Here is a 19,839-nt window from a genome sequence, read left to right as displayed (position 1 = left end):
AACAAGGATATTAGGTGTGAGAAGTTAAAATTAGAGGCTGGAATTATAACTGAAAATGAATAGAAACATGTATCGAAAGGTAAGCAAAAAAGAGGCAAGATTATAAAATTTGGAAATGGAAAATTAGGCCATAGATAAGGAAGAAACAAGAATAAGAAAGCTTGATGGAGACACTGAAAGAAATACAGGGTGCAAGAAAAGTGCAAGGACAATTCTGTGCCCAAGGGCATGAAATGTATCCCAAGATTGTCCTTATTTATCTCAACAAGTATCTGTAAAACCCCATGGCAAAATGGTCATTCCTTATACCATACTGTTCATAATAAGGTATTACAGTTTATCAGTTACTTTGTTAGCTTTATCACTAGGAACCTAGAGACTCATAGTCCATAAGGTTGTGAAACTTCTGACTGTAGCTTACTTGTAAAAAGGAAAACTCAAGGAAATTGTTACCTAGGACATTATTCAAATGTTGCAGCAAAACACTCAATTGTTAGGAAATGCCAAAATTAAGATTTGTCATATGAAAGAAACTGAGATAATAATTTGTGCCTCTTCTGTAAAGCATGATGCCTAATGATGAAAGTATTATATACAAACCAGGTATTATATAAAACATGAGAGCACACAGTGAGCACTGAAGATAGAGAAAATATTGGATAGATATCCATTTATTCAACTATATCCTCGTCCCCTGCACTGAATGAGACAGAGTACTGTGAAAAATACAGTATCTAATCATATAATTAAAGATTATATCACGATGCATACACAAAGACAGTTGAACAAAGGTGCGGAAGACAGCCTAATTCTACCATTTCCTAATTTTGGAATGCTTGACTTCACAGTCTTGATAATGGCCCTTTTCAATAAAGTTTTTGGTCTCGTAAAAAATATCATCACATATTTCCACATGCTTTTGTCCAAGATTTATATATCAGAAGTGGAACTCTGTGCACAAGCTTCGCAGAACCACCAAAAATTCCTTTTCAATGTGGAAGTCCTTCAGATAGCTATATTTCAGACACATATACAGCAAGAAAGAATCAAGGACTGTTTGGTGAGATTATTACACTGATTTTGCTAGTTGAAAAATAAATTTCAAACCAACATAGAAAACAATTTAGTTTAGGTTTTCAGGCAAATGACTGAAGCTGTATCTAGGCAATTTCTACTAATGTGGAGGGCAGCTACAGGGCATCTTCCCCTAGTACTTAGACAGCAAAATGAACACACTAAGCTCTTGGCATGGGCAAAGCTGAATCATAATTTCTTTCTCACTCTTCCTCAGTAGCCTTCAAAGGCCTTACAAGTAACTTCGTACAGGACTATGCAGTCAGTCAGCGGGCTGAGTTGCAGTTGTTTTCTTTATTCCTGGATCTGCTCAACATCTCCATTTCCTGCCTTGTCTTTTCTGGGAGGGAAAGAGACAGACGGTCCTGGAAGCTTTTATGTGCATGGTAGCTAAGTGCCTTTTTTCCTTATATCAGTAAAGCATGGTCTGAAGCCAATCAGAATTATACTGAACTGCACTGTTAATATGAGTCTACAGAAGAGATGGAAAATCAGAAAAAGGCAAGAAGAAACAGTCGGTGGGAAAGGGCTTAGAAAGGGTAACTTGATTTTGCTAAGGGACAGGGAGAGTAAGGTAACAAACTCATTTGGAGGAAGTCTGATAATGTGCTAGAAGGAAAAAAAGTTGCAGCAGAATAAGGAATTGAGGTATGAAATATTGAGCGATGGACAAAAGGAACAGAATTTGCACATGAGGAAAATACGTAGCTAAGTCAAAACCGACTGAAAGAGTGGAGTAGGACAACCACAATGCAAAGGGTCTCTCAGAATACAATCAGGCATTTGGGTAAAAAACAAAGAAAGGCCTCAGTATTCATGGAAACTGAACAAGGTGAGAAGACTGCGAACAGAAGACAATGAAGCTGGTTTCAGAAACAGCTGGAATGATGGCATGTAGAAGTTGGAAATTAACTGGAAGAAAGTAGAAATGGTACAGGCTGAGGCAACTGCTAGAAAATAGGAAAGAAATAGAGAAGACAATAAAAAATAGCAGCCCGAGAGAGAAAAAAAATTGGTTAAGCTTCCTGTTCCTAACAGGATAGCTTTGGGAGAAAAGTACAAAACAATTTGTGAACAATTTGGGAAAAGGAAGACATGATAGGGACACCACAGGACCATATGAAAAGAATCGTCAATGGGGAGGACAGTGCAGAAGTACAAGAAGACAGTTCAGAAGAACATTTTTAGAGGTTTAGATAATGCATAAAGGTAGTGATTAAATGTAATGAAGATAAGTGTACAGGAGTTGGGAGGTAAACTACTGGGGGACAGAAAATTTGGAATGTGGGATTTATAGCAAAAAATTATTAACACAGGCAGGCAAATATGGAGTAAATAAGTATGGAGTAAGTAAGTAAAATACAGAGTAAGTAAGTAAAATATGGAGTAAGTAAGCAGATGGAGAAGAAAATGCCAATGGAAATAAGAAAGTAAGAGCAGCAGTAAATGTTATTGTTCTAGTGCTTAGTAAGAGGTCCGGTAACAAAACAGTATATAAAAGTCAAACATTATCTTTGTATGGTACCTTTTTGTGTGGGATGAGGGGGTCTTGGGAAACCGGATTGGGAGCTAGGCATAGGCATCTAGTGAACCTACAATATGTATGGAGAAGAGGATAATCTGCTTTATTGTTATTTTAAACAGAAGCAAGAAAGAAAACATTTAAAACCAGTGTCTACACCAGCTCCTAGTAACTTTTTTATCTGTTTGTATAGTTAAAAAATATCCAAATATATCTGAGACCCATAACTGGGTTATTTAACTATTTAGTATTTTATGGATATTCCAGAAAACTGTTATCTACCCAGTATTTAAAAAAAAACCAACCCAACCCTACCCTAAAATATCCTGTACAGCTTCTTTTTATAGTCTGATACTCAAATTTCTTTTTATTATCACTCCCACCTTACAAAGACTTTCCATGAACTAAAAGTAAATCTGAATGAGTGCTACATGATGAAAAATAGAACACAACATACCCCCTTTATTGACAAATGCAATTATGTTTTACACTTAAATTAGTCCTATTCCTTACTCACAGAAGCGATAACTAAAAATACCAACATTAAATATAACTGCGAGTTGAGAAGTATCCTCTTATTCATAAAAAATAGTAGATAAATTTTCATTTTTAATTATGATTTCGTTGCATATTTTCCTAAGTGCTGACATTGCACTTGGTATTTCAATTATTTCACTTGCCCACAGAACACAACAGCTTTTCTACCTTTGTTTGCTTAGTTACAGAACTGCATAGCATGCTTAATACAGGAAGTTAAAAAAAAAATTATGATTGCGGATAAAAAGACTGTTACCCCTGACAGGCTTTGATACTGATACAGAGATATGTTTGTGAGAGGAATGAGAAACACATAAGTATTTCCCTTGTATTTTTTTCTCAGAACCTGAAACATGAGATAGTATTGTATTCTTTATTATGGACTATATTGTATATTCTATATAATAATGTTTCTATAATGCATACTAGAGTATGCATTATAATGTATCAGTCACAGATAAATTGTAAGGACATAATTGAAATCTTGCAAAATCGGAAAGATACGGTCTTTGTTGCCCTGATAAAAATTAAAAGAAGTGTCAGAAAAATCCCAGATTCACTCATTGGAAAGCTTTTACAGAATTTTGCAACTAAATTCTCCAAGGAGCCCATCTGTACTGAGCATGCTTTATCCCAGTGCTGCGGGAATGAAGCAGTTTTTAACCTGCTTTCTCTTTCTCCTGCAAACCATTGCTATGCTAAATACTGAAATAAGAACAAAGTGCTCTTCAGTGCTTGCTCCCTGATATCCAGGCGGATGCAGAAGATGAAACAGAATGTGTATTAAACGCAGCAGGGAACTTGATAGGAAGGTAGGGGAAAGCAGGGAATACAGACGGAGATGTGGCACCAAACACGAAAGGCTGGTAATGGTGAATGTCAATGCAGCTCTTGAAATGACTGGGCAAGAGGTCAGGGTGGCATGAAACTTAAGTTCAGAAGAGAACGCTGGAAGAATGTGAAGTTAGTGAAAAAAGTGTGTAACGTACAGCAAAGAAAAAGTGAGATTAGCCATTGACAAAAGCTGGAAATGGAGTGAGGAGGAAGAAGCTAGGAGGAACTGCGACAGAGACATGGGGATATGTGCTAAGGGTGACGCAGAGAAAAGGGAGCTTATGGTGAAAGGGGGTCTTCCAATATTGGAACTGAACATAAAGAGTCCTGACATGTAGCATTACTCATCCCCTACTGACTATTTCTTGAATTCCTTCTGAAACCTGTCACCCTGTAACAGCTGATCCACACAGACAATAAGCTCCTATAGTTACATCTGGGTTGTAGGGTTACATATTGTGGTAGGTCTAAAAGTTTGAACTGTTGCATGACAACTAAGCTGAGTATTTTAAACTATAAGAAATTACAAGTCTATTTCTTGCTTCTTTTTTTGTTTTTCTTTATAAACAGCCTGCTTTAATTTTATGTTAAGACTGCAAAGTAGAGACAGGAAACGTCAGAATTAAGGTTGCCTTTGCAAAATGATCCAATATCATGATCCGAATCTATCATGGTCCAGGCTTCAGTTAAATAATCTATAGATTCTGGGGTTTTTAACCTGCAACACTTTAGACAGATGAATGAAGAAAACGGTCATCATTACTGAGAGTGTTGCCTGTAAAGTCCTTGATTTCATTTGTTGTAGAAATGGAAACATATGAAATGAGCATAAGAAGGCACAGGATAGCTGGAAAAGAATGGATAGTCATAGTTTAAAAGCTGAAGTGCTGTGCCTATGTAGTTTGGTATAAGTCCATTAGAAAACATACTTCCAAAACAGCCAGTAATTATGTGTTGCTCATATTATAAATATCCAGCTTGGTATCTCAGTCCATAAGTGAACCTGAAATCAGCAGGAACAGTGATTTGAATACACTGAATACATTTGCCAAAAAATGCAAAGTCTCCTGAAAAATTAGGTCCTCAATACTTGGAAATTAAGTAGTTTATCATCTTAATGTGTCTGTGACTCTATTTCCCAGCTTGCAAATTGGCACACTCCAAACTTTACTTCCTTGCAGGCATGCTCTGAAGGTAAAGTAATTAATGTTAGCAAAGAGCTCAGGTATTGCAGTAACTAGTGTAACAGAACGGCCTCACAGGAAATTAGAAGTCTGTCTTTGCACCAAAGAAAATAACAGTGACTGGATTATAACAAAATGACATAATGACTGAATTCTTTACTAAATGAATTACGTCAAATGGTGCTTTGCATAAAGCATACATTTTATGGGAGGGAAAGCAGGTTTCTGGAATAGCAAACCTAGTAACATGTACCCACTTCCCAGGCAACATTTAATCTGGCATATTCCAACTCAGTTATTGACTTTGGAGACATAATTTGTTTTAAATCTAAATATTTTTGTTTTAATTTGTGTTTGTCTTTCATCAGAACTTATTGCCTCTTTTGTATTTGTTTATATGATCAATACATTAAAAGCTTGTTGACTTTTTAGTCTGTTGTTACAGCCTCCTTGTGGCACACCAGTAACAACTCCTAAGGAGCTAGAAAATGCAATTAAATAACACACAGAAGATGTCAAACGATATGGTTAAGATGATTGACTTCGAAATGCAAAATAAAGGCAATTGAGAGTGATTACTGGAGCTAATCATTTTAGGCTTGTCTCTGAAAAATGCATCTTCATTTACAATTTAAAACAAATGCTATTTTTACTGCTTAGTATTCACTACGTAGATTTAGCCTGTTGACTAGAGAAGACATTATAACACAAATACTATCTTAAAAATGTGTTCTTTGCTAATATCTTGGTGTTTGCAATACATATATACATTTAGATTCATAGGGGAAGTAATAGCACTCTCTTTAGTATTTCATGTATAAATTTACTCAGCAGATTTGTTTTATTAAAATGTAAATAATGGGATATAGTAAATGAAAAATCCTAGAAGGGAATAAAATGTTTATTTATAGTTAATGTTCAGAGTAGCTTATTGAAACACACCTTTCAGTAACTGTCACTGAGTATTAGCTATGAAATTCTCATCATGCCTTGAATGATACCCATTAGGTTCAACCATTTGTATAGTTAAAAGGCTTAAAATGTTTCAAATATACCTTTAGAAATATTGTTACCTCAAAAATCTAACTACACATACACGCAAAACCTGCATTCAGCATGTCTGAGATTCAACCCAATATTGCTTCAAATTAATTATTCTTCTTTAATTGCTCTGTATAAACATAAATGACCTATTAATTTAAAGAAAATCTATCAGTACAGAATGTATTCGCTCTTATAAACAAGCAAGATGAACTTGACCTTGTTTGAACTTGTTTTGATGTGGCCCAGATGGTAGGCTACATGCTTGAATAGCAGTCTAAAGCTGAGGAAAAACTCATATAGCAAGATCTAGATTTATAGCCTTTTGCAAATTCCTACCTTGTATTGTCCTTTCAGCATCTGTTCTGCCCCCGCTGCGGTCAGCTTCTATCTCTGGGGTCAGAGAGTCTAGAAACATAGAAAGGTAAGACTGGCACATATTTCATTTGATTCTTATAGCCTTTTTACAACCTGTTACTCCAATTCTGAATTGATTCTGACAAATCAACATTTGTCAGTTTTTTTAATGTTGAACAATGACTGGAGGCAAGGACAACTTTTTGTTAGACTAGGAAGATTAATGAGCAATAGATTTTTCAAGCATAAAGGGGGGAGAAAAGAAGAAAAAAAAATGACTTCTCAAGCTAATAATATAAAATTGTACTAGTTTGAACATTCTCTCCAGTGAGTTTATTTGCACAAACTATATAAAGTAACAAAACAATAAAGAGAGAGGCATCGCTGGAATTAAAAGAAAGAAAAGAGATTTTCTTTCTTTTCTCTCCCATCATGTTATAAATTTTCAACATAACAAGCTTCTTTTGGCACTTAAATTGAAAGTTAATGACACTGAGGCTTCTTACCATTTAGGACCCTTAGACTATCTGTTGAAGCTGCCTGTTTCAGTGTCTGCTCTGCTTGCTCCCGTCGTTTAGTCTCGAATTCAAGTGCTTCCTGCAGTTTCCTCTTTGCTTTCTTTTCCTTCTTTAGCCTTTTCTGAATTATTGCTAGGAAAAAAGAAATTCAGTGACCTCAGAGTTAGATCTGAAACTTGGCTACAAAATTACCTACTAAGAGTCCCAAGAAATGCTACAAATGCAAAAATTCAGATAAACTGATGAATTTACAACAATCTCAATTACTTGAAATTTGCTGGAATCACACTGGGATAATCTAAAAGCTACTGTTCCATACCATAGTACTGAAAACTGTAAGTGATATTCAGTTATAGCATATATTTTGTTTACAAACAGAAGAGAACCTGTGAATGTCCAAATCAGAACACCAGCAGTGAAATATACTTTTGCATCATCTGACGTAGATAAGCCTCTGTCTCTAAAGATGAGTAATTTTTTTCAGGATTAAGTGCACCGTTTTGTTATTGCCCATAGCATATGGTATCCACATAGCAATGAAGTTCTTCCCTGTCTGCCTGCTTGCCTGCCTGCCTGCAGATTCTCTCCCACAAGAGGGATATCCAGCTGCTTGGGTGCCCAGACTGCTGGAGGAGCTCAGCCCCCACTTTGCTGTGATCCTCATTCCTTACTGAAAGGCACTGAGTTTTCTAACTCCCCTCCAACCTGCTGCTTCCTGCTAGCCATCCAACTTCTTGGTGTTCAGTCTCTTCCCGTATCTTTTTCTTACCCACATTTCCCTTTGTCTTTCCCTTTTCTCTTTCTTGCTCTGTTGGTTCCTGTCCCTTCAGCCAACTAAACTTGAAGAACTCACAGCAAATCCTTTACAGTGCTGTCCTGGGTTCAGCAGTAGCAGTCATTTTTCTCCTTCTTAGTAGCTGGTGCAGTGCTGTGGTTTTGACTTTTGGCCTGGGAACAGCACTGATAACACTGACGTTTATAGTTACTGCTCAAATGTTTAGCCTGACCAAGGACTTTGCTCGGTTGGGCTCGTTTCGGCGGGTGGTATCGTATTCTCTTCCCTTGTTATTTCCCTTATCATTATTATTATTGGTGGTAGCAGTAGTGGTTTTGTGGTTTAGTGGTTTTAGCTACTGGGCTGTTCTTATCTCAGCCCGTGGGAGTTACATTCTTTTGATTCTCCTCCCCATCCCCCCGGGCGGGGGGAGTAGAAACTGTGTGGCTGACTTGCCGACTGGCTTAAACCACAACAAAGATCCCTCAGCCAAGTAAATTTTACTTTGCTTTTTCAGGTGGGAGGCAAAATATTAAGAGAGGAAGGAGTATTTTAAAATTAAGCATTAGAGGACCCTAATTTAGAAAAACTATTTCCTTGTATCTCTTCAATTCAAATTGTACAAGGGAAAGGATGGCATTGCAAAATCAGGATGCAACTTTATCAGTTTTCTTTTCCATGTTACCAGTGACTTACAACCACTAAATTAAAACTTGCATGATCCCTAACTGAAGGAACATTATCACAGGTTGTGTACCTCATGAAAAGGATAATGCAATCAATTTTTTCTACTCGATAAAAGCCAAAGCGAGCCTGTATATAAATCATGTAAAGTCACAAAGCATATCATTGTCTCCTCCACCACATCTCAACCCTTCTTCCATAACCCATTTGTGGTTTTCAGGGACATGCATGTAAGAAGATTATTTCTCATGAGATCTTCCTGGAAAACCTTTTCCTGAAGAGTCTGTTATTTTGATACTAACTTAAAAATGGCCTACTAAACTAGCTACTGAAGAGTTCTTTACACACACTAAAGGAACTATCCTTACTAAAACCAGACAGAAGGTGATACTAGGTTTGACTGCCAAGATCTGTCTAGCCCTTCATCTCATTCCAAAGTGAACTCTAATACACGCCTAGGAATGATAGCTGGAAAAGGTGAAAATATACTTCCATCAGTTCATACTCCCCATTTCCAGTAGTCTGGGATGGTGGTATTTTTCACAAAATGCAAATAACAAAACTTGTTTAATTGTTATTACTATTTAATTTATATGCTAAGAATAACCACTTCTGGGGAGATCTTGGATATTTTGTGTTGTTACACAGAACTGTTCAGACACAAAATAAATATAAGCACATACCCTGTAGTCAGAAGAGCTACATAATTTATATCCAAGACTTTGGAATTTTGGTTCTTTCTCATTTTGTATAGTACCAACTACTTTACTGGCTAATTAGCTTACACTATCAAAGAACAGCTAGTATCTATACACAGGCTAAACTAAATACATTTTGAATCATTGCACGGTTTTAATGTTTTCATTATAAGTACTTTGAAAGTGATTGCAATAAATAAGAAAGAAACATATGTTGTGTTCTGAATTAAAATGTCATCATGGCTGACACATTGTAGATGTGACTACAGCAGTCAGAGCCAGAATTAGCAAGCTCTTACTGTGTAGCTGCTCACAGAAGAGATATTATCCTACTTTCACCAGTTGATGAGACACATCCTACAGCCTTAGGAATCACTAATTGGAATACTTACAAAGAAGGAAGGAAACAGTACAGTAAATAAGCACCTCTGTAGAACATACAGTAGCAGCAGTTAATGCAAAAAAAAAAAAAAAAGCAAAAATATTCAGATGTAGCAACTAAGGAAAAAGATACTCAGTTGTGTTAACATGATGAGCAGAAGGTAGATATTGCTAATGCTCAAGGTCCCATTCACCTAATGGGTTTTGACCTGTATGTGACACAAGGACTCATGTTTCTGTGCTGTAGCTTTTAAGTGTATTTCAAATTTTTCACATGGTATCTCTTATCAGAGATGTGGCATACTTCTGCAATCCTGCTCATGCTTTCATTAAGACATGTGAAACTTTCAGACATGACACTTCTTATCTGGAAAACTGATAGTAGGTGAAGCCTCCTATGTATTTTTCTACCTTTAATGGAAGAATAAATTCTCACAATAATTACAGTCTGGCCTTATTTTTTCTCTCCTACTTGGATCTGTTTTTAAAGAATAATCCATCATTTTGGTTTCTTTGTACAGAAGTATTCAATAGCAGAGATAGTCATTATATTTGCTCTGCTGCATACTACCATTAAGTGTTCAAGTCCATTCCTCTTTGGTCTGACTCTTTCACCAGTGCAATATTACTGTTAGAGGGACACATATAAAAAAGCAAATAATGCATCATGCTGAAAATAACACTGTCAATTATTTCAGTATCCTGAATAAAATATGGGACTATCCCATGCTCTTTCCTGACATACAGTTTTGTTTAAAATTAATTTTATTTAATTTTACACTGCTCAAAACGTATGTGTCTAGTCTATCCTAGTCAACTATATTCCCTCTGGAACTAAAAGGAAGAGAAAGAAGTCTTCACAGTGTAACTGACCTCACTTACCTGTCAGAAAACAGGATATATGAATCTCTTTCTTTATTGACCAGAAAGGAAACTTATATTAACTTGAATGAGGTGCTTAACTTTTAGTTGGCGTAACTCAGGTAAAGTCAGATGCTCCCCCTCTTCCCCCAACCTTTTCTATTGTCCATGTGATTGCTCAGTTCTAGAAAGGATTACATATTTGAGCTGTTGTGAGACACAGAGGTAAAAGGATTCACATCCTAACAGCTCTTTTACAAAACTTTAGAAGTGTAAGAAGTGCAACTGTACTGAGAAAAATGGGCCAGTTGTGGACAAAGGGATAATTCACTGCACATATGTGGTAATTGTTAATAATAACCGTCTTTAAAAATGTATAGTCAAAAGTTTAAAAATGGTAATTACTGATGTCAAAATCCTACCCTTTAATGGGTCAAGGCATGAATCAGGATTATATTGTGTACTTACTGCTAGCATGTTAGTTAAAGATATAATGATATTGGTTGGGAATTCAAGTGTTCTCAGGATTCCTTATTTAGCTGGTTCCCAGATAATTAAACTGGACAAGAAGAGAGTTATAACTCTAGTCCTGCAAAAAATAATATCTGATTTGTCATAGTCTGTGTTAAACAACAAGTTTACGGAGGTTAACTGTCCCTGGGAAAGTAATTAGACAGCATTAAAGAGCAAGACATACACATACAGAAAAGTAAACACATGAAGATGGGAACATGCTCGTAATGCAAATAGTTAATGCAAATCACTGTAAACCATCTTACCTTTAAATCAATGGAATTATTTAAAAATCTTTAACATGTATATGGTTGACAGTGGGCTGATGTTAATATTTGATATGCTACTAATACCACTGACTTATTACGAAGAACCTTAACAGTTTCTTCTATAAATGTGTTTGATCAACTATGCATTATAAAAGTCATGAATTATTACTATCTTTATATTTATTACATACAGTTTGCCTACATATGCAGTACATGATCCTAACACATAAGAACAGAAAAAAGAGTTCCTAAAACTTGACATAAATTGTCTTTGCATTATGTAGCTAGCATTTCTTATAATGATCGCAACTTGCCAAAGTCCATAACAGCACCTATGGCATTTATAATTATGTTGTGTATTACAGGTGTAATAAGTAACATTCAGGTAAAACTTTGAGAAAAAGTTCCTTGTTCCAAATCTCATAAAGAGCTTACGCAGAATCAGGCAGGTTTTAAAATGTCCTGCATTGCAGTCAGCCTGAACATAATGTGAGGTAAGGGGAAAAGTTTTGATCAAATACAGGTGTTTGATAAAAGATTAGGTTTCCTAAGGAAATAAATTACAAGGTGTTTATGTCTGCTTAATTAAGTTACCTCTGTTCTTCTGCTCCACAGCCAACTGCTTTTCAAGTGTTTCCCTCAGTTCTCGTTCCCTGAAGAGCTCCATCTTCAGCTCTGTCTTTTCCAGCTGGACCTGTTTTTCTTGAGCTCTGGCATTGTCTATAGCAACCTTTAGTAGACCCTGTTCAAAGATTAAGTTGGATAATGTTTGAAGAATGTTGGAACAGCTGACATAATAACTGTTATTTTTCCTTGATTAGTCATTAGTGACATTTTACAAATTAAATAATCCTGTTACTGGGTCAAAGCCTCCCAATTATCAACAACAATTTTTTACTGGAATTCATTTTAACAGGTGGGCATAAATCTTTAAAAGGTGGGAGTCAAGTTTTCTCAGAAAACATAAACTCACCTTTGACTGTGCATATATCTAATGTGAAAAAGCTATCAAGAAAGGTTTATTCTTTTTTACAGATAAAGAAGACATGCCTCCATCAGACACTTGCCTGTGACAAAAACAAAAAGCTGTTCGACACATTGAAAAAGAATTGGCAGGCTCACAATCACATCATCTATAAAATGCGAAATTCAATCTCTGGCACAACTCAAGCCAATGGAAATTACTAAAGGGAGAAAGCTTCTTTTAAAGGGTTGCCATTTTTCTCCTTATTGCTGTTAACTACTTTTTTTTTCAAATATTTTAATATTTTTTTCATAGAGTTTCCAAGGAAGATAGGGTTATTGGGATGCTAAGCAGAGGACAGTCGCAAAGCAGGAAGATACCTCTGTTTTAAAAAAGTCTGCTCCCTGACCTTGTACAATTGTTATCTCACAGCAGAGAACAAAACACAATCATCTCTCAATTTCTTGACCTGGGACGGTTGAAATAAACTGTAACTTATTTTTCTGTTATTATATCAGAAAATACTGATTCAGCATATTCGGAACTTCTCGAGAATTTCAACTTCACAGTTACTTGTTTTTTGCAAGGAAACAGGAAGATCCCAGCGCAGCCAGTAAGTAACTAGAACCCTGAAATAGGGGACGAAAAAGAAGAAGCAAAACTGAATCAAAATAAATGAATGTGGAATGAAGAAAGATCTTCTTTTCCATTTTCCAGAAGCCTGTCCATCAGGCTCTTAGGTCTATACCTGAATCTATCCTCTTGAAGCTATCATAATGGAGTAAATAATTAAGCATGGATATGCATATATGAACCTCCATGAGTATGAACCTAACTCTTCTGTATCCTAGGCAAGTCTCCTGCATGTTTTTTCATTCAAATTGTTTAAAATAGTTCCAAAAAGGAATGGAAAAAGAAACCAGCATGATGATACCTGAGAAATGGAAAAAGTCTTTTTCATGAACGTTAGGCTGCACATTTATCCCAGTAGTCTTCCCAATGTCAATGCCTGCTTTGAAATGTCCTTCAAACTCCTCTTTTAAGTCTGTTTTCAGAGCCTGTTGTTTTGAGTACTTCTCATCCTTAACTGAGTTGTTGCCTCAAGTGTTGCTCATTCAGAGCTTAATGCTTTGCAGCTCTATTACACTTCAATCTATTAAAGTCCACATGAGCTGAAAGAACTCCACACCTTCTGACTGCAAGGCCCAGATGGTCACCAAAATTATATACACTACACAAACACAGAACCACATTTGAAAATATCTAACAATGGTAACATGCCAAATGTGCTTACAAATAAAGTTTTAGCAGTTTTCTTTAAGAGAACGAAATGCTATTCTAAAATAGCTAAAAACTAATGGTATTTTGTGTTGAATGTTAAACCTGGACGACTACTAAAGAAAGCTAAAGCTCTACAGACCTATGCAAAGTAAAATACGATTCGAAAAATTTGTAAAGCCTTTCCAAAGTATTTTGTAAAAAGTTGATATCCACCTGAATTCTGTCCCCTTCCCTTGCCATATTTCCTACATTTACAACCATCATAAACTATGTTTTCTATACGGGATGCGCTTGAAATAATAAGAAATTGAAGTAGGAGTTGTTTATCAATACCTGCTTCTGGCTTACACTTAAACTCTCGAGTATTTTAATCTCCTCCAGCTCATCACTTACATGAACATGATTCATCCAAATCATTAATAAACAAGATCAAGTGAAATTACATGAAAGTATTTTTTAATGAAAAGTGTACTGTCAAGTAAATTTAAAGCTGCAAACATCCTCCTCCCAAATTCTTACAGTCTATCTTGTTTAACAATAAAATCGAGCTGCTAAAGAAACTGCCATCTTTACTCAATTGAACTACATTCATGTACATGTTTCTTCTTCATCAGGAACAAACAATTAGTAACAAACGAAAGACATCATTACATCAAGTGCCCTTTTAGATCACCCCTATTAAAACTTTAGTTTAGCTGTATTTTAATTCTAAGATACCAATTTCTAATTTTCTGCTCTGATTGCTCTTGTTGACTTATCTTTGAAAGATGTACTCTCAGTGCAAAGTCTAGAGATTATTTAGCAAGATGCCAATGTTGGCACCACTTAATGTGTTGATTGGTTGTATTATCAGTAGCAGTTTAAAATAAATTACTATTAAACTATTATTGTCTTTGGCTGACAAAACACAATATTTTGGTGTTCTTTAAATATGAAATAATCATTATGAATAAACATGGAGAATAACGCTAGAGTGTAACACTAATGTGTGTAATTTTATATTAAGAATTGCTGCAAGTACGAAGCTGCTAAAAGCATATTACATTTTGTATTGAATTTCTACATCACACTTCCTCCCCAAACCTTTACTTTTTTTATACTTGCTAACATAGCTAATGGCAATACATTACCTATTGCTGCTGATTATGTCTGAAAAATATTAGCTTTTTGAAGCCAAGACCCACCAGGGACTACTTATAAGCTACACAAAATTAAGTTTCATTTTTAGAAGTTAAATCAGTGCACATCAGTACGCATCCAGTGTGAAAAAAAATCTGCACTAGAGCCAAACTGATGCATATCAAAAGTGTTGTTGCTGCCAATGACAGCTCTAATGCAAAAATACTGGAAACATTCAATATGTCCCTGTATGCAGTACAGAAGGGGGTCAGAAAACCATAAGAAGTACAACATCTAAAAATCATCAGTGCCCCTTGGAACAGGAATAGCAATTTCGGAGTTGCATGAAATTCTGTTAATCCTCCTAGTGGATCAGCTGTAAAAGATTATACAAAATACAGTATGTCCAACTTGTATTAGCTATGGCTAATCCTCTAACCTGATATTAAATCAATATGCTGCCAATGACAATAGGAAATGCAGTGCAACACAGGACATTAACAAAAAGAAAGTATTTCCCTTTAGGGAAGGTCAGATGTTATGGAGGCTGGATAAAGATAATTGTAGTGAGCATGCTCACATTCCATATTTGTTTTTAATACAGTATGGCTCTATCTGGAGCCAGGCTTTAAACACAGAATCATGGAATAGTTAGGGTTGGAAAGGACCTTAAGATCATCTAGTTCCAAACCCCCTGCCACGGGCAGGGACACCTCACACTAAACCATGCCACCCAAGGCCTCATCCAACCTGGCCTTGAACACCACCAGGGATGGAGCATTCACAGCCTCCCTGGGCAACCCATTCCAGTGCCTCACCACCCTAACAGTAAAGAATGGCACTCCATTCTTCCCCTCTGTGCTACTGTTAAAAAATTATTTTTATTTCAATGTAATGTCAAAGATGAATATTCTTCCACTGAAGATTTATAGATCATTCTGATTTGGTTTGTTTATTTTAATGCACTTGTTTTAATATTTTTCACTGATAAATTCTTCAGAAATGTCCCAAATAAAATGTTAAGTTTATGTAGGGTTGATGTTCCTTCAAATTCGCCAACGTACCTGAAAACACCATCATGTTAGGTCAGTCAACTGATCTTACAGGTGTGTCAAACCTTAAATGAGCCTTAAGGCCAGTATCCCCCATCATTATTTTTAAAAAAATATTAGTAATGTGTTGCCCATGTTGAAAGGGGTGGAGGCAAAAGTATACAGAAGCGCTTTCTAGCTTCACCTACAGTGTGTTCCATCTAACATAATTTAGTTAGCTACACAATTAGATATGACACCAAAATGGCCTTACTATTTAGTCTGACAGTCTAACTAGATCATGCCCTGTTTCCAGCAATTGCCCACAGCAAGTGAAGAAGGAAAACTAGAAGAACAAGGTAGACACACAGTGAAGCTTTCCTAGTTAAACCTCCTAGCTTACAGAGATTTGCAGATGAGGGGCTTTCTTTTGCAATATTAGTTATTTATGGTGAAAACACTTTTGTGTAACATTGCTTCTCTTTTAGTCAGGAAATGATACATCATTTGCATGTTCTCATCATTAAAACTATCTAAGAAAGGCTTGCAAAAAACATCAATATGTATATATTTTAGCTAACTTCACAGGTTAATTTCTGAGTATTTGCTATTTGCAGCTGACTACTCAGTAACATAAGCAAGGTAAGAGAACACAGCTTGACTATCTCTACAGATTACTCGAGAAAGACGTTTCTGTAATATCTCAGAATGAGTATCTTCATCACAGGTACAGGCATATTGCACAAATATAAATGACATTTTCCATTAATACTTTTTGTGAAAAATAAATAATTCTCTTGAATTTTAGCAGGAGATAAATAAGATAACATGAAGGAAACCTGAAATTTTTACTTTATCCAGTACTTGCAATATTTTTCTCTTGTGCATTTAGTCATAGATGGTACTAGTGCAGGATACTCACAGCAATAAAGCCAGGACTTTGCCTTGTTTTCATAAGGGCATTTAGTTTGTAATCATGCATTTCTTTTATTAATATCAATGGGATACTTTCAACCACTTTATATATCTCTTTAAAAATACTTAGCAACAAGACTGTCAATACAATAGTCTTGATAGAAAAACATAGCTGTAAGGGTGTCCTTTAGACATTAATGGAAATTCGGCTTGGAGACTGTAAAGATTCAGGTTCCAAAAGCTTAAAAGAACGTTACTTTTAATCAAGAATATTGCAGTACCATGAGAAGCTGTGGCTGTAACATACTTTGGCATAATCAGGCCATGACTCAAAAGGTGAACTTATGCAAGGGCTATGGAAACAGCTTTAGCCTTCTCAGTAGCACCCACACAGCATTTTGCTGTGGCCCATCTCCCATCACCCTTCGTCCTCCCTGCAGCTGCACATAGACTTTCAGCATTTAATCTGGAAGAAATCAACAAATACACATTGGAAAGGAAGAGATACATCACTTAATTTAAGCTCTCTAGGGAAATTTATTTTCCTTTTAGATTTGCAGATATACATCTGAGTAAGAAAACATGTCCCCAGTCTCATTTCCTTATTTTATGTGTGTATTTGTTTAATTATATATTGTTACAGTTTATTATTTGCATTTCAGCAGGCCCTAGCAAGAAACAAGTTGTTCTGGGTACTGTATATTGTTATTATCTCCTCTTTAAATGTGCAAATAAGTAAACATTGTATTTTTGGTTTAGTAAGTATTTATGGAGAAGGAAGAAAAAATATATATGATTTACAAAAGGAAATAGATATACAAAAAGAAAAGCAGTGCCTGGTGACAGCGACAGCAAATAGGCTTGTCTAACATTTGCCTAAAATTATGAACTAGTGATTAGGCGCTATCCATTTAATTTTAGTATTGATGGAAGACACCGAGTCGCTTGTGTTTAGTGGCTAATTTTAAAGGATGACTCACACTTCCAACATGGATGTGAGTTAGGCACCAAGTTCAATCACCTAAACTTTTCAGTGCTTGCAAGACTTTTAGCATACGCAAAGCATTGTCCCCATGGGAAAATTTAGGATCCTGCTTACCCTAACAAAAGATCGAAATCAGAGAAGAATTCGTGCCCATGCAGTACCCTAATTCTGTTTGCTTTTAAACCAGGACAATTTCTACAACCTCTTCTAGAGGCACCCAAGGTCTATATTACATAGATCATGTGGATCCTGCACCTCACACAACTCAATATACAGAAGGTGGGCACAAATATCTATATATATAATATATATATTAATATATATAATATATCATATATATGCTATATAATACACATAATCCATAATATATATCATATAGCACAAATATCTACCACGACCATGTACACAGGTGCAACCAGATGCTGCTTGCCTGTGCATTCTTCTGACCATCATATCTCTAAAATACAGGCAATCTCCACCACTATTTGTAACAAGTTGTGCATGCACCCCAGTCCCATGACCTAACAAAGATGTACACTTGCATTTCTCAAGCAGACATATACCCTTTCTCTGAAAGGACACATCTGTATTTTCATTATGCATCACCCTGGGAAAGAAAGAACAGAGTTTAGCAAAGCCACTCATCTAGCCTTTGGCTACATTTGTGCTACTTTCTGTTTCAAAAGCATCCTGGTGCTGGACACAGGGAATGGACTGCAGGCCAGATGATCTTTTTGGGAAAGTTACATCTGCTCAATTGCTAGCACAGTGCAACAAGAGAATGGTGAGGGATCTTACTGCTCCTCCTACCCTTTGAATCCGTAACTCTGTACTGAAAGGGATACAAAATTCATCTGGACCGTAAGAGAGCAAAAGAAGAATTTACCCAGTAAAAAGAGTTCTTCTGACTCAAGTACTGAATGCATCACGGGTTTCAGGTAGTGCTTATGCATTTCTTAGAAAAGTCAAAAATTATACTGCAAGCACACACAAGTGTACAGAAATTCCACTTTCCACAAATCCCACTAACAAGCTCAAACTTGTAGTCAAAACCCTAAACTTCAGCTCTGGAAGTGCCAGTATCACAGTATGTCACTCATCTGTGGGCCTGGGGTAGCCCCTTCTCCTGGCAACAAATGCTAAATACAGAAATAATTTTAAATGGCATAGATTACAGAAATTGACAATATTGTGCACAGGTTATTGTAATAGTGTCTACTGTTTTAAAGAAGATACTTACCTTTTTCTACACAGATGGGAATTTTTTGTTGTTGTTGTTGTTGTTAAGAAGTGGTTTTCTAATGCTGTCCTGACAGAGACTAAATATGTGGGAGAAAAATGCCTTGATGATACACAAAAGGCTGTGGAAACCATATACTGAAATGTGGAGATTACAGTTCAAAAACCCAAAAGGACTTACGTCCCACTTCTTTACCCTGACAGATAATTTGTCATGATGTGGAATCCCAAGGTAAGGAATAGTAAGTAAAAAAGCCCAATGAGGCATAATGAAGTCTCGGGTTTCTTCACTGCCTTTTATTTTAGCTCCGCACTCTGGCTAAGATTAGGTTGTTAGGTTGTTGGCTTTTCATCTTTTTTTGTTGTTTGGCTGTTTTTTGGTGGTTCTTTTTTTGTTTGTTGGCTTTTTGTTTTTGTTTTTGTTTTTTTTGGGGGGGGGGGTGAGGGAAGCAATGAGTGAATTTCACTTTACATTTTCTGTAAAACAAAACTGAATGCATTCTTGGCAAATTAATCCTGGTCATTTATCCTGAAGTAGCACAGCACTTTCACATTCAATCACAAGATTAGCTAACCTGTTGATGCTGAATGCTCTGCTCATTAGGTTCCTGTCTAGAGACACTGAGTGTACACATTTGTCAAAAAAATGACTAAGAACTTTCCTGTACATGCATGCACAGCTAAAACATTACATACTTTCTAACTGCACTTTTTCCTTCAGAAGAAAATACATTCTTTATAGACTGCAGATCTTTTAGAAGAATGCTAACTCCTGCAGAATTACCTTGGCTTATGATTTCAGTATTTAAGACCCTAAGTCTCAGAACCACAAAAAGCAATCATAAATACACTCTTTCAGATCAGGCTTATATAGCAATACTTAATTCTTAAATAGCAGTATTTTTTCATTATTAGATCTCAAAACATCAAACCACCACCAATGAACGGATCATATACTTTTCATAAAACAATTCTGAAGTGCCATAAACTTTAATGAGATTGTTTAAGAAAGTAAAGTGAATAGGATTTGGCCCTACTTTTTCATAGCCTTTGCTGA

The 19,839-nt window shown here is 36.0% G+C and overlaps 1 protein-coding gene across 4 annotated transcripts in view; it reads right to left on the bottom strand.

The window, feature by feature from the left end:
• Window positions 1–19,839, bottom strand: part of DACH1 (dachshund family transcription factor 1) — a gene marked incomplete at its 5' end in the record, with an annotated part of 382,732 nt that overhangs the window by 32,422 nt on the left and 330,471 nt on the right. For all 4 annotated transcript variants that reach the window (XM_080613963.1, XM_080613964.1, XM_080613965.1 and 1 more), the window contains 3 exons: window positions 6,532–6,600; window positions 7,056–7,199; window positions 11,843–11,990. In XM_080613963.1, the coding sequence (XP_080470089.1) occupies window positions 6,532–6,600; window positions 7,056–7,199; window positions 11,843–11,990 (361 nt within the window). The remainder of the gene's footprint in view (window positions 1–6,531; window positions 6,601–7,055; window positions 7,200–11,842; window positions 11,991–19,839) is intronic.

Source organism: Psittacula echo, assembly GCF_963264785.1.
Source record: "Psittacula echo genome assembly, chromosome: 3".
Taxonomy (NCBI): domain Eukaryota; kingdom Metazoa; phylum Chordata; class Aves; order Psittaciformes; family Psittacidae; genus Psittacula; species Psittacula echo.
Note: the sequence above shows the minus strand (reverse complement) of the source record. Positions and strands in the feature narration are given on the sequence as shown.